Source organism: Moschus berezovskii, chromosome 10 (assembly GCF_049115385.1).
Source record: "Moschus berezovskii isolate FMDL1 chromosome 10, NW_MosBer_1.0, whole genome shotgun sequence".
In the NCBI taxonomy this organism is placed as follows: Eukaryota; Metazoa; Chordata; class Mammalia; order Artiodactyla; family Moschidae; genus Moschus; species Moschus berezovskii.
In genome coordinates this window covers 49,395,739-49,412,224 of record NC_142469.1, presented here as the reverse complement: position 1 = coordinate 49,412,224, position 16,486 = coordinate 49,395,739, and the positions used below count along the sequence as shown (strand labels likewise).

General features: G+C 36.0%; 1 protein-coding gene across 2 annotated transcripts in view; it reads right to left on the bottom strand.

The window, feature by feature from the left end:
- ATG5 (autophagy related 5) overlaps positions 1–16,486 on the bottom strand; it is a 117,775-nt gene that overhangs the window by 1,335 nt on the left and 99,954 nt on the right. For both annotated transcript variants that reach the window (XM_055432867.1, XM_088840676.1), the window contains exon 7: positions 15,278–15,395. In XM_055432867.1, coding sequence (XP_055288842.1) covers positions 15,278–15,395 — 118 coding nt within the window. The remainder of the gene's footprint in view (positions 1–15,277; positions 15,396–16,486) is intronic.

Sequence of the window (16,486 nt, the reverse complement as noted above, 5' to 3'; positions counted from 1 at the left end):
AAATTTTAGAGACACTATTAGAAGAGTTAAAATTTTAATGAGAAGGAACTAGGAGTCTGACTCAGGGATTTCTGTTTCAGAATCATGAAATCTGATTGATTTTTGTTGATGTCCATTCATTAAGTAAAAGGTTGCTGCAATTCACACTTTTTTCCTAAGTACAAATTTTGTTCAAAATTAAAGATTAGCTTTGTGTCTTTTATGATTTTGGTATAAATCACTGACAATCTTGAAAGAAAACAAAGCATGCTTGGTTGCTACAGAAAAACACAGAAAGTTAAAAAAAAAAAAAACCAAACATTTTTTTTTTTTTTTGGGAAAAAACAAAACAAAACACAGAGCCTTTAAGAAACTGTATCACTCCTTTAGCACAATTCTTGGTTTGTCTCTTAAGTCTCTTCAATCTGCAACATCTAAATCTCTCAGCTTCCTGGACACAGCAGACAACAAGGGAAAACAGGGAATTCATGGAACTGTATGAGAGGGAAATACCCCATTTTCCCCCTTTCTTCTCTGTTCGAAATGATGTTTGCATCCCTAGCGCTCTAATGTCTAGGCAAAATGGGCTGATGATGTATGGTGATAATGGTGTGGCTAGCACCTGAAACAAGAGACCCTCTTAAAGAAATATTTAAACTTCCTGCTAGAGGCAGCACAGTCCTGGGAGGTGACAGTCAACAGACTGACAATCAGAAGACATAAAACCACCAGAGAATTGCTAAAAGAATGCCAAAAATAAAGTCCTAACAAACATACTATCAGCCCCAAAGATTACCATATAAATGTCTCCAGAAAATGTCATAGCTTAAAACAATTCTGGAAAAGGCTTATAATACTACTAACCTAAAAAGATGCTTTCATTGTTTTGATTTGTCCACCGATCTCTGCTGCATCTATACATACTTCTTACACAGTTGTGATCACAGTATTAATACAATGATTGGTTTTCATAATGATGTGAATCATTTATAACCAAAAGATTAAGCTATACACAGAATACTAGAGAAAGCACGGTATTAGTACTTTGAGAAGATTTTAAAATGTTGATACTCAAATCGGATAAACCCTCAGCTATCTGGAATGATTCATTCTTTCTAAGTTCTAGATTGCCAAGGTTTTACTGTATTAAATCTTTCTTAGAATATTTAAAAACATTTCCGGTGCAGTTCTCTTTATAGTCTTAATATATATTTCTTTGAAATATCTTAATATTCTCAGAATCTTCCTCCTACTTAGCACTGAGTCAAAAAAATGAAAGAGTACTGGTGTAAGAGTAAAAGTTCTTTATCTATAGAGTTCTTCCTTAAGCAGTGTCACCTTTGGATAATATGGAATAGAGTTGAATATCCAGAATACTGTGCCTGTACCAGTACATAAACGTGTGAGCAAATACAATATGACGCACAGCATGTCTGAAAGGGAAAAGACGAACACACGGAGCCACACAGAGGATGCATGGAGTCTAAGAACGGCACAGCAGACGCTGGAGAACACAAGCACAGTTCACTCTAAAACAAACCCAACAAATCCCATTATCAGAAGCCTGAATAGGCAGCACTGATTCTCTGGTTTAAACTGAGACCACTTTTAATCTGGAACATAAAAGTGTCACTAAACATGGGCAACTAATGAAGTGCTCCAGGATTGTCATATCCTTCAACACTACGGCTTAAGATTTTACATATGTAATTTGGTTATTGCCTACATTTGTCCAAATATTTCACCTGTGTATATTTATCTTTCTGGTTTTCTGACTTCCTCTGATAACATAACTGTCACCAGAAACATTAGAATGGGACAGTAGTGCCCTTGGAACTATGAAGTAAAGTTTCTGTCTTATGTATCACTGCAGGCTCGTGCCTGGCATGGTGTCTGACAATAAATGTCTTCAGGGCTTAGACCATTTTGCTACTGGTTAAACACACTATCAGAAATAATGTTTTGAAAATAGTTTCCAGTGGTTACCACTGCTATGGAGAAAAAGAGCTCAACTGAAAAAGACTGCTTTGGTTATTAAAACAACAAAACGTTGGAAGGCTTCCGAATGTGCCAAGATGTACACATGCCATTGCCAAAATTCATTTTACCATAAATAACAACAAGCACAACAGCATATTTTGGCAATACCAGAACTAGCAAAACGAAGCAGTGAAAAATTAGCAGATTCTTTTTCCCCTAACAGAAAGGAAACGCTTGATGATACTGCTACTAAAGTAAATCATGTTTTTGGTAAATATATCTTTGTGTTTCAAAATGGGAATCTAGAATTTAATACTTGGGAATAAAAAACAAGTCACTACAAAGTAAATGACTCAGGAGAAAAATGTTACTCCACATCTCACCCACTCAGATTTTTAAAAACGTTAGTCTGATGCTTTAAAGTAGGCAAACGTTTGACACAGTAATCAAAGTGAACTCCTTCTATATGAAATTCTCTCATACAGGGCACTTTTGGGGGGTAACTTTTTAATCGGATATAATTTCAAACTTAGAGAAAAGTTGCAAGAACAGCACAAGGGCTTTCTCTTCACCCAGAGTCATCAATTGTTTACATTTTGCCCCATTTGCTTTATCATTTTATGTATATATAATTAATTTCTGAACCATCTGAGAGTAAATTAGAAACACTGAGTCCTTTACCTTTAAATATTTCAGTGTATACTTTCTAATAAAAATATTTTAAAAATAATTATAGCACAGTTATCAAAATCAAAATATTAACATTGACACTATACTATTATGTAATCACTTCAGAAGTTATTAACTATCCTAATTATTTTTTCTCCAGTCTAGGATCCAGTACAGGAATCATACATTGCATTTAATTTTCAGGTCTCTATACTCCTTTAACTTGGACAGCTCTTGGCCTTTCTTTGCACTTCCTAACCTTCACAATTTTGAAGAATACCTGTCATTATTCTATAGAATCTCCACACAGCAATTTAAAAAACTTTTAATTCATGTTGTAAATATAAGAATAGTCATTCATAAATACTTTGAGTTTGTGAATTAAGGAAAAGGACTAATAAATGTCAGAGACAACCATTTTCATTGGAGAGAATAGTAATTAAATTCACATTAAGAGTTAGATGTTAAATCTAAAGAGATCATATATCTGTAAAGAGACTATCACAATAAAATTTCATTTCTTATACTCATCTTACTTATAAGCCTAAGTATTGTAAGACTCAACTCCATAGGTCAGTCTGTAGACCACTGTTCTAAAACAGAGGACTGGTAACATGTCTTCCAGTTCCAGTACATGAGTCTTTTACGGCTAAAAAGCAAAATATTTCTTTTTGAGTTTAAATCAGCATAACACACTAGTTTTAAATTCTCAGGCAAATCACTCAACCTTCCGAGTCCCAGTTTCCTCCTCCTACAGTGTAGATAAAGAATTCTCAACTCTGGGGTTGCACAGAGGATCAAAGGGGTTATCCAAATAAAGCACTCAGCACAGGACTTGGACACAGTAGGTATTCAATAAAGTGAGTGATATACCAAAAGGTATATAAAAACTGCGGATTCAATTAAGTCACTGGCATGCAAAGGGCTGTGAGAATGTGGCCTCATGTTAATATACACTCCGCATTACTCAGCCTCATTATTATGCAGTGTGGCACAGATTTTATGAATGTGTTAAGGAAAAAAAGAAAAAGATGGCAACAACAAAAACCCAAAGACTTAATTATTATGCAACCAACAAAATGAAATTTTAAAAATTCCTTAAGCACTCTAAGCACCGGATGAATCTAGTAGTGCTCTCTACATGTATATTCAGCAAAGCACAGGCTGGATAAATCAAATGAGCCCTACTGTACTATGGCAAAGTTACTTAATAAACTTCAGGCATGGTTCTCAGTTTATTTTAAAGATGAAAAATTCAAGGAAAACAAAAAGCCTTCGAAAATCTTTGCCACACAAGCTAAAGTATACCATTATTAGAGAACTTAAGAGTACGTGATGAAGCTGCCTTTTAAAGATTTCTCTTAGCAATGGCTTGGGCTTCCCAGGTGGTGCAGTGGTAAAGAATCTGCCTGCTAATGCAGGAGATTCAAGAGCCGTGGGTTCAATCCCTGAGTCAGGAAGACCCCCTGGAGAAGGAAATGGTCACCCACTCCAGTATTCTTGCCTGGAAAATTCCATGGACAAAGAAGCCTGGTGGGCTACGGGGTCAGTCAGACACAACTGAGCACGCACGCAAAGCAAATTAGCAATGGCTCAAGGCCTTCCCCATCCAAATCTGGTTTCGAGCCATTACTTTTAAGCCAATTATCAACAAGGAATATGACCTAAATGTCTTTAAAAACAGGTTATGTGAGATTCTAGAAAGATGCATGAGTTTCACTCTTACTGTTAATATGTGTAACTAAATATGTGAAACTTCTGAATTTAAAGGAAGCTACAGAAATGGATGATGTATCTTTTAAGGGAAAGTGCTTTTAATCAGAAAATTTCAGATTAGTAACTTGTTTTTTAGTTCATACTTATGAATATGGAGTAACAGAAATTTAAGACCAGAGATTGTAACCACTGTGTTCAGCTCTGTGGCTTCACATATTTATTTTATAGTTCAGCAGAAAATACCTCAATTTGCTATCTTGGAATGTGTGTGATGCTGAAAGGTAAAACTTCTGAAAAATACTTGATCATTCTGAAAAACAAAGAGATGAGCTTTTTAACTGCCACTATTCTGAACAATTTTGTTCTGTCTGACAAATTCTTTAACCTCTGATATGTTCATTAGTAAAACACCAACTAATTGAATCCATCGACATGAAAACCACAGGCTGAAATCTGAAATGCATACATCATGCTGAAGGATTCTGACTCAGCCTCAGCGGTAATAGTCAGTGAGGTCAGGTCAAAGAGGGTTAAACCAAGCCAGGATATAGCCAAAGGAATACATCAAACGCTGATTTTAAAAGGGCAATTAATCTTAGACAGAAATGCTTCCTGGGGAATGAGATCTCAATCTTAAGAGCACACTACATGATGTAGCAGTAAAAATGAACATATACAAGCTTACAGAGCTTTTATCCTATGATCACAAACAGAAGGAAAGTGCTGTTTATCAGAGAAATACAAACCCATTTAAAAATACTTACATTAACTTCTTCCGGATCTATACTCACTTAGTAGTATAGGTTTTAATGAACATATCAGTTAATATAGGTCACAAATCTTTTTCCATGTTTAAATTTATATATGTTAATTATGTCTGTCCAAAATATTGCCAGAGCCTTGATTCTTAACATATTGTATAAGATTTTCAAAACATGTCTATGTTAATTCTTTCATTGCCCTGCTTATAACCTTTATATTTCTGAGGAAGTAATAAACCAAAATCTAAATGTAACCCCCTATATCAGCTATTATTATAAAAAGAACATTGTAATAAGTGACTGTAAGATCATTTAAATAAACTGATTAAATGTCTCTTAATAAGATTAAAGTGTGGTATAAGTTACAAATTTAAACTTGTTCATTTCAAACCCCCCTCCAAAACCAAAATACAACTTTGAAAATACAGCTCAAATGTTTTTGATCTGCTTTCATAAAATGATCCAGTAATTCTAGTTGGGTGTAATAGCGCCTATTAATATATGTCAGGTATGAGTTACAGAATAGTTCAGAACTAATTGTTTTATTTAAAATATAGGCAATAATCACGCTGTTTATGTATGGTCAGATTAAGGTCTCACAGGACTTGCTTTAACAATCTCCTGCATGCGCTATTATTTTGTTCAAGAAATTCTGTTTTCTAGTGCTAAAGATGAAACGTTAACTGTGCAAGTATCTGTTCCCACTTTTGAAAAAGTCAGGTTAATTCATTTAACGTCTCAGGATCTAGATAAAGGAAATCAGAACCCTCTCCTGACAGGCCCAGTAATCCTATCTTTGCTAATGGAGAATAATGAAAATAAGCAGTTAATTATTTCTTTGATTTTAGAAAAGACATACGTCAACAGATTGAGTTATTAACAGACTGTATACTTCCAAAATCAGTTCATGGTACCCACGTATTGGGACAAACCACAGAGACGGAGAGAGAATGACACAACAAGGCAGAGTCTGATTCAGTTTAGAATCTGATGTCATAAGGATAAATTCAAGAAAACTACCAAGTTTAAAATAAGTCTCATAAGTTTCTTCTGTCCAAAATTAAATATAGTGCATCTTTGTTAATGAGGGCTACGTTTGAAGAACTTCTTATATTACCACTGTGTGTGACACTGTATCATTTCTTTTATATCCAGAGAGAGAAAACAGTGAAGAGCAGAGAGTGTTAGGCTGAGACTGCGTCCAGTGACCATTCCCACATGGCAGGCTCATGGTACCTTAGCAAGGTTACAAATGGGCCTTCCACAGTTTACTTGTAATTCTTTCTTCACTCATTTAAAATCTGTTTTCATTCCAGTATCCTTTTGTACCTTCACACTGATTTAGAAAATCATTTAGTAGTAGGTTTTTCTTTAATGGTTCTTATTCTGTAAAATAGAAAGAATTACTGAAACTGAAAAATGATTATTATTACTTCTAAACCCTCATCCTGATGAAGTCTGAAGGTTTTATGTTTCTGTGGCATGAACTGGCAGGTCTGAAATGCCACCTCTTTGGGCAGTTAATGTCATCATGCTGATAAAAAGTGCCAATTTGAAGTTCAAACTTCATACTGAAGGATCTGCCTCAGATGAATACTGTGAGACTTGGATGTTTCTTTTTTCTAATTGCTTTATGTATGAAAAAAGTGATTACAAACAAAGAGTTAATTCACTTTATAAACAATCTAATCATATGCTACAGAGCTAAGGAGAAAAACATGAATACACCATCTTTTCTTAATTTTATAGAAACTATTCTGTGGTTTCTCATAAAGCATGTCAAAAATAAAACAGTGTAATTTTCAAGTTAGATGACCTAGATGGGGTATTGTGACACCCTAGCCTCAGTTGTTAAAATTATCTTAATGTCCTAACCAAGCAAATAAAAGATCAATCTTAGTCACTTAGTTCCTCAACGCTCTCTCCCACATCTCTGACCTCACTAAAAATCTTCTGGTCTTTTATAGGAGAGAAGTACAAAAATAAAGCGAGTCTTTCAGCAAAATAAATTAGGAACATTTTAAATCAGCATTTCAGAGTAGACGTTACCCCTCAGCAGCCTGCCCCTGGGTGAAGGATTCTACTTCAGTGGTCATGTGATATGTGTGGCCTGGTCCCTCCTTTGCAACAATTTTCTGCTCATCTTTTAAGACCTGGCTCAGTCTTTACTATCCACTCCAGAATGGATAAGATAATATTCCTAATATCCTTTGCATATCTCCATTCCTACACATGTCACTTTCAGTCCACTCCAACTGGACTAGTTTCTTAAAAGCAGGGATGCTATCTTACACATCTGAGTAACGCCAGTGTCAGAAGACAATATGACATGAAGAAATTGACTGATGAATAATGAAAGCTACAACATCAAAGTGAACCCGAAAGTTCAGTGGAAGTTGGGAAGGGGCTCAAAGAGTAAATAAAATCCCGGGAAGCAGGGCAGAAATGGAAAAAGGCAAGCAGCAAGAAGACTGCACTTGCTGGTAAGAGTGATGCTGGGAACCTTAACTCATTTCCCATCAAATGTAAGCCTTTCCCTTAACATACACTCCAGTTGTACAGTGTCAAATATAAATTCAGGCTCACAACAGCCCAACTGCTACAGAGGACTAAAATAGACAGCCAATGAGAATTTGCTGTATGACTCATGAAGCTCAAACCAGGGCTCCGTAACAACCTAGAGAGGTGGTAAGGGGAGAGAGGTGAGGGATATTCCAGTGGGAGGGGACGCTGACTGATTCACATCGATGTTTGGTAGAAACCAATAGAACACTGTAAAGCAATTATCCTTCAATTAAAAATAAATAAATTAAAAAATACAACAACAACAAAAAAGCAAGAATGGACACTTTTATTTTAACAATCCTAACTTACTAGGTTTTTATGCATTACATTAGACAACTGGGAAATAAAATATGTTTGGGCAAAGCCTGTAAGTTTTTTGTATTCTCCAAAGTAAAAGAATAAAAGGATTTTTAGATTTAAAAAATTTTGGTTATATTGTTTCTAATGGACAAAGAAATACTTCACTTCAAGCCTGCTATAGAAGCTTAGCTTTCTGAGTCATTTTAACTATTGCTGACATCACAGAAAAAATTTACCTGAGTTCACCTTTGGTTATTTCCTGTTACCCTGGCTAACTTCTCAAGCCACTTGAAAAACAAACAAACAAAAAGAATCACATAAAGCAGCTCATCATTAATTAAGAAAAAAGACCTAAAGCATGTCTTCATGAGTATTAGTACATTCTACCTTCATATGATGAAACAAGGCAAAATTCCTTCATGCATGAATCACCTGTCATAAGGAGCAATAGACAATGGTGCCACATAACTTTTATGAAGCACTTTCTCTTTTAATCATGTGATGACAGAGAGTTCTTATCCACACACACCCAATCTTACAGTCTTTCGCTTTCAACTTAAGTTAGGTGCAGGTGTTTCAAAATGCTTCATGGCTGACAATATTACAGGTGTGCTGAACCAGACAGTAAACAGTTCTTTATTGAAAGAATGACCTGATGTTTTGAATACTTCCCACAGATCCTGAAATGACAGTTATTTTCCAAAGAGGTGACAAACGGAAGAGGCACATAAAAGTTTTTCCAAAGATAAGATATTGGTGTGAGAAACGTGGCCTCCTCCTGGCATGAAAGGTACCATCAAGAGGACCTCAGAAGTAGAGGTACTATTTATAGCATTTCAGTGAAGTGTGTGTACGGTCCCTGATCGACACAATCATGTGAGAATTTGGGAAGAAGTCTGTCACACAAAGATATTCACCTAAGAGGCAAGTTTGTGGATTAAAGTTGTGAGTGTCTACCTCACTGCCATCTCTTTAAAAAAAAAAACGGGGGAGGTCATCTTGTGTATTCTTTAAGAATGGATGGGCAGGTAGGGCAGATTAGAAATTTAAGAGAGAATAGTGTTTAAAAGAATAAAAAAGCCTCACAAATGTGTGTGCCATTCTGGTGTGGGATGACAATAATTTGTCTGTGCTGTGATCTGGGTATGGGAATGAACAAAAAGCACAAAGGTGTGTTCTGATAGAATGTGTTGGCTCAAAGCATATGACTGCTTTTCATCTACATGCTGAATGTCATAGACGTCATTTTCATATCCAACAAAAAGAATAGCCAGAATTATACACAGGAACACTACAGTAACAACAGAAGTTTAAGTCCTGAAGATCATACCGGGGTAAAAGAGAGCACGGGTCATGTATGTAGGCCAGATTAGGTACTAAACACACACCAAAAAGAGTTAAGAGAAAGTAAAGATTTCGGAATGTTATTTTAAAGTATACAAAAAAGTGAAAAGGTGAAAATGAAAATAAATGGCAGCGCAGTAAAGCGGAAAAACCAATGGACCAGGAGATGGAGACATGACTTCCAAACACAGTTCTACAATGAAGCAGCTAAGAAACCTTGGACCAATCATCCAAAAAACTAGGGAGAATGAACTAAAATAACTTTAAGTTCCAACACTTACACAATTCTTTAAAGATGTCAAACACAAAATTAACATCCAACCGATTTCTTCCTGCTCTCCCTCCATTAAGTTTCTTTCATCTTTCTATGGATTTGCTGATAACTGTGCTGCCCATTGTGTACCTTACAGTAAAACAGTTTTAAGATTTTGAGTCTCATTGTGATGTTCTCATTCAACAGTCAAAGATCTTACAAAGAAACATATTTACATGACACAATGTTTTGGAAAATAGATTGTCAAAAAATATCTAAGGAAAGTACAATAAGCTAGCCATTTCAATACTAAGCTTTAGCTTAAATTTCATTTTTTCAACAATTTTAAATTTATTTATTTTTTTAATTGAAGGATAATTGCTTTACAGAATTGTGCTGTTTCTGCCAAACATCAATATGAATCGGCCATAGGTATACATATGTCCCCTCCCTCTTGAACCTCCCTCTCATCTCGCTCCCCATCCCATCCCTCTAGGTTGTTACAGAGCCCCGGTTTGAGGTCCCTGAGTCATACAGCAAATTCCCACTGGCTGTCTATTTTACATATGGTAATGGATGTCATCTGGTTCCATCACTTCATGGCAAATAGATGGGGAAACAGTGGAAATAGTGGCTGACTTTATTTTTCTGGGTGCCAAAATCACTACAGATGTTGACTGCAGCCATGAAATTAAAAGATGCTTACTCCTTGGAAGGAAAGTTATGACCAACCTAGATAGCATATTAAAAAACAGAGACATTACTTTGCTAACAAAGGTCCATCTAGTCAAGGCTATGGTTTTTCCAGTGGTCATGTATGGATGTGAGAGTTGGACTACAAAGAAAGCTGAGTGCAGAAGGATTGATGCTTTTGAACTGTGGTGTTGAAGACTCTTGAGAGTCCCTTGGACTGCAAGGAGATCCAACCAGTCCATTCTAAAGGAGATCAGTCCTGGATGTTCACTGGAAGGACCGATGCTGAAGCTGAAACTCCAATACTTTGGCCACCTCATGCGAAGAGCTGACTCACTGGAAAAGACCCTGATGCTGGGAAAGATTGAAGGCAGGAGGAGAAGGGGACGACAGAGGATGAGATGGGTGGATGGCATCACCGACTCAATGGACATGAGTTTGGGTGCCTCTGGGAGTTGGTGATAGACAGGGAGGCCTGGTGTGCTGTGGTTCATGGGGTCACAAAGAGTAGGACACAACTAAGCGACTGAACTGAACTGAACTGAATGTAAGTCTGGATGTTATTTTCTCCATACATCCCACCTTCTTCTTCCTCCCCCACCCCTGTGGCTATACGTCTGTTCTCTATGTCTGTGTCTCCACTGCTGTCCTGCAAGTAATTTCATCTTTCTAGATTCCATATATATGGATAGTAGATGATATTTGTTTTTCTCTTTCTGACTTACTTCACTCTGTATAATAGGCTCCAGATCCATCCACCGCATCAGAACTGACTCAAATGCATTCCTGTTTATGGCTGAGTAATACTCCATTATATGTACCACAGCTTCTCTATCCACTCACCTGTCGGTGGTCATCTAGGTTGCTTCTACGTTCTAGCTATCATAAATAGTGCTGCAATGAACACTGGGGTACCTGTGTCGTTTTCAATTTTGATTTCCTCATGGTATATGCCTAGTAATGGGATTGCTGAGTCATCTGCTAATTTTATTCCTAGTTTTTAAAGGAATTTCCATACCGTCTTCCATAGTGGCTATATGAATTTACATTCCCCTCAACAGTGCAAAAGGGTTCCCTTTTCTCCACACCCTCTCCAGAATTTATTGTTTGTAGACTTTTGGGGGATGGCCATTCTGACTGGTATGATTTCAATTTACTCTTAATTGATAAAAGCATTTTTAAATTAAAATACTATAAAGTACTCAAAAAGAGAGAAAAATACAGTACAGAGAAGTGAATAACTGAAGGCAAATGCTTGCAGTGGGGGCAGCCTATGGGTCCCATCTCTGTCAGCAATAAAAATGATAACCTCTTAACTTCAAATGGAAAACTAGTCTATATGCCCAAATCTTTAAGAATTTGGCAAAACAGACATTAAATAGATTAAAACACACATACACACAAACACACTCTTATAGCATGGAGAAAATGAACTGCAACGGTAAGATTACTCCTAAAGTTACTGGGACTATCCCAGTCCAAATTTCTACAACTTGACTTTAAAAATAAAAACTTTAACTATCCCTGTGAGGATTTACAGGAAGATGGCAACACTGTTGTGTCTCTGGAAAGGGGAACTGAGTCAGGGTTTTATGTATAGGAGTTGAGATAGACTTTTCACTAAATTCTTTTATATACTTTTGGATTTTGGAACTATATAAATGTATCATCTACTAGAAAAAAATTTCAATTATTTAGCTGAACACAATATGTAAAAAACCATAATAGGATTTCATCACAATAAAATATTTTTTACTCTTCAAAAGAAAATGAAAAGATAAGTCCCAGACTAGGAGAAAAAAAATCACAAATCATGTCTGGTAAAGGACTTAACAGGCAGAATATATAAATAACTCTCAGAACTCAGTAATAAGATACAATGAAAAATAAGAAAAGGATTTACACTAGACATTTCATCAAATATATCCAGGAATAACAATAAGCATGTGAAAATACTCAACATCATTAGTCATTAGGGAAATTTTAAAAAATGTGAGCTACCACTATACAACAAACACTAGGATGGCTATAATAAGACAAAAAAACATACAATGGTGAGAATGTGAAGAAACTGGAATCCCCATTCATTGTGGGTAGAACTGTAAAATGATGCAGCCACTTTGGAAAAGTTTAGCAGTTTCTTTAAAGAATTAGCTATAAACCTACCATACAACCCAGCCATTCCACTCCTAAGGATCTACTCAAGAAAAATGAAAATATATGCCTATATATGGATGTTTAGAGCAGCATTATTCATCAAAGTGAAAAGGTGGAAACTCAAATGTCTATCAGTTGGTGAATAAACAAAATATGTCACCCAACTGGAATGAAGTGAAGTGAAGTGAAGTGAAGTAGCTCAGTTGTGTCCAACTCTTTGCGACCCCATGGACTGTAGCCTACCAGGCTCCTCCCTCCATGGGATTCTCCAGGAAAGAATACTGAAGTGGGTTGCCATTTCCTTCTCCAGGGGATCTTCCCGACCCAGGGATCGAACCCGGGTTTCCCACATTTGATAAAAAGGAACAAACTACTAATTTATACAATATGAATGAAGCCCAAAAACATCAAGTAAAAGAAAAAAAAACAACTGCAATTTTGTGTAACTCCCTTTATGTGAAATATCCAAAGGAGGTAAATTCTAAACAGAAAGCTGACCAATATTTGTCTATAATTGGCAGCAGGAGCAGAAATTAGCTACAAACACACACAGGAACTTTTGAGGTGATAGAAGTATTCTAAAACTAGATCGTAGTGATGGCTTATAAATTAAATAAAAATCACTGAATGGCAGAACAATTGCTTAATGCAAACTCTTACTGAAAATGAAAACTAGGTAGCAATAAAGATAGCTTAGGATTCTAAGACAGTATTACAATCAACTTACTGTTAATTATGTCATGATTGAAAGATCATAAATAATGTTTCAAGTAATGACACAAAGAATTCAGGAATTGAAATACTGAGTAAACACTTACCTGGCATTAGAGATCTGAGCATGTGTGTGACAGTAACAGAAACTTTGCCGAGTATAGCACTGCTGTGTGCTCAGTTGCTCAGTCACGTCTGACTCTTTGTGACCCCATCGACTGCAGCTTGCCAGGCTCCTCTGTCCATGGGGATTCTCCAGGCAAGAATACTGGAGTGGGGTGCCATGCCCTCCTCCAGGGGATCTTCCCAACCCAGGGGTCAAACCCAGGTCACCCACATTGCAGATGTTTTCCTTACTGACTAAGCCATGAGGGAAGCCCAAGAATACTGCAGTGGGTAGCCTATCCCTTCTTCAGAGGATCTTCCCAACCCAGGGATCAAACCAGGATCACCTGCATTACAGGCAGATTCTTTACCAGCTGAGCTACCAGGGAAGCTGACAAATGACATAGTAAGGCCTTATAAAGTCTCTCTCTCTCTATATATATATTTATAAATATACATATATATTTCACATATATATGTATATATGTGTGTATATATGAAACATGTTGCTTTTTGGTTGCACCACATGGCTTGTAAGACCTTAGTTCCTTGACCAGGGACTGAACCCATGCCCCCTGCAGTGGAAGTGCAGTCTTAACCACTGGATCGCTAGAGAAACTTACTCAGTTTTCATAGCTTTGGGTAGTAGTCAATGATCTTTTTTATCAGTTCCTTCTGGAACTGGTTCTGGTAGTATTTAGATGTCCCTTTTCTTCCCTCCTATTTAGCCTTTGTGTATTTTCAAAGTGCTAGATACACATAGAAATGCCAGGAAAAGGAAGCATATGTGATTAATAGGCCAAATGACACATATTCTGAGCGCTATATTCTTTGTTTAGTCTTTGAGGCTTGAATATCAATATTCCTCCCAATCCTATTACTTCTAATTCTACTGAGTAGGCAAACCTTTCCATAGACACTAAATGCTTCTTGAACTATGTGATATAGTTGCAAGTCATGTAAATAATACTGCCATCATCCCAGGGTAGGATGTTAATAAGAAACACAGCATGATCTACTGAAGTATTTACCTTTGCTTTTATTAATGCCTTACCTCTAACCATAGATTTAAAGTGGTAAGTTTTTAATGTTTTTCTATATAACATATACAAGTCCAGGCAACATATTAACAAACAGCAATATGCCACTGAAATTTCTCCTACAGCAGAGTAACCAACAATAAGACAAGTCATTCAGTGATAGGGTGGTGGTCAAATTATGGCACATGGATACCAAGGGCCACAGCATTTTAAAAAATGGCTTTAAATAATTTTTAAGAACTATCATATTATATCAGGTGAAAAAAGGAGGACATATAAATTTACACATATACCTCCTCTCAAATATTCAAGTATATATCTGCATGTGTGTGTCAATCGTAGTCTCTATGAGTTAGGGGTTTACAGCATTTTTCCCCTCGTTTTCCGCATTTTCCTTGTGTTTCTTATGCTTCAATTAAGCGATTTTTCTATTTTTCTTCTGCTTACAAGAAAACAATTTTATCCTAAGTTACAAAATAAGGACTATAAAACAGGACAAGTTTTTGACTAGCCTTGTGAAATGTTAAATCCTAAGAGAATAATGTTTAGTAAAACATTAAAGAGTAGCAAAAACTTCAAATAAAATATATAACCATTACTCAATATTTTGAACTTTAAAATATCAACCAAACATACAACTTTTTTAAAAAAAACTATCTCTTATTTCTTTAGAACAATGAAACACAATGCAAGATTAAAAATAAAATGTTTACCAGAACTGAATTCACAAATGAAAAACACAGGGCCCCAAAATATAAGAGTGACTTTAAAACCATATTTCGGTTTGCTAAAGAGAATGAGTTTCTTATTCTGTTAGTGTCAATAACTTAGGAAACAGTTAGTTAAGTATTAAGTGCTTCTGTTTCAAAAGATTTTCCTTATAAGATAATGAAAATATCTTACTGAAGTAAATAATAAATGTTATTTATAAATACAGAATTCTTATGTTACTTCAGTAATGAAGAGGAATGAAAGAAATGTTTTAATGTTGTCAATTATATTACCTTCAGGAGCAACTGCAGAAGGACAGACTTCTTTGAGGAGATCTCCTAGTGTATGCAACTGTCCATCTGTAGACACAGGTCGAAAAAGCTTCTGAATGAAAGGCCGTTCAGTTGTTGTCTATTTGAGAAATCAAAAAAGTGTCCAAACAATTGAGTCTCTATTGCTACAAGCTATGAATTAATACATTAGAAATTTAAAGGTGGCATGAGATGCCTTCTGATACACATACAGTCTAATCAGAAGCATACAACATCACACATGTGGTATTATGGCTAAAAATGCTCAACACGAACCCAAGTAAATCTAACCACAGGAGGCAATAAGGCAAATTCAGAACACGCAGCACTTTAAACACAGCTTTTCTGGACACTTAAAAAAAGTCAGAGGCAGCAAAAAAAAAAAAAAAAGATTAAAAGGGACTGACAAGATATCACAGTTCAGTTCAGTTCAGTCGCTCAGTCGTGTCCGACTCTCTGCTAAATACAAAACATAAACTCTGACTGAACAGTGGGTTGGAGAAAGAAATTTAAAAAGATCAGTTATAAAAGACATTTTTGAAATAACTGGGGAAATACCAGATGAACATTAGATAATATTAGATTATTGACACATTTCTTAGGTGTGATAATGTTTATAAGGACAATATCCTTACTATTAGGAAATTCATGATCAGATGTTCAGGATTAGGTACCATGATGTCTGAAACCTACAATCAAATGGTTAGGGGAGGGGGGAGAGAGCGTGTGTATAGAAAAAAGAGACAACACGTGAAATTACTGGGGAATCCAGGTGAAGGGTCTTATATGGTCTTAGTTGTTTTACTATTTTAAAACTTCTCTATAGGTTCAAAAATTTCAAAATAATAGGTACATTTCCTCTGACAATTGTTATTATTAGCACTGTCATAATTGATTGCTAACAACTTCAACATCTTACTCCTTCAAAAAAATTAGGTTTATTTTCTCAAACTCCTTCTAGAAGCACAGCAACGATGATGGAAGCCTTCCCGTGACAGAGCACTGAGGCTCTGGAATCAGCCAACCTATGAGTAACAGCACTGTCGTTATGAGTTCTATGATCTCGCACCCAGTTTCTTTGGAAATTTGGGATATTCCCCATCTCTGAAGTTTGTTCTAGGAATAACGGGAGACCTGTGCCAAGTACTGAATAAATGATAAAGAGAATAACATCCACCACAACTCTTAACT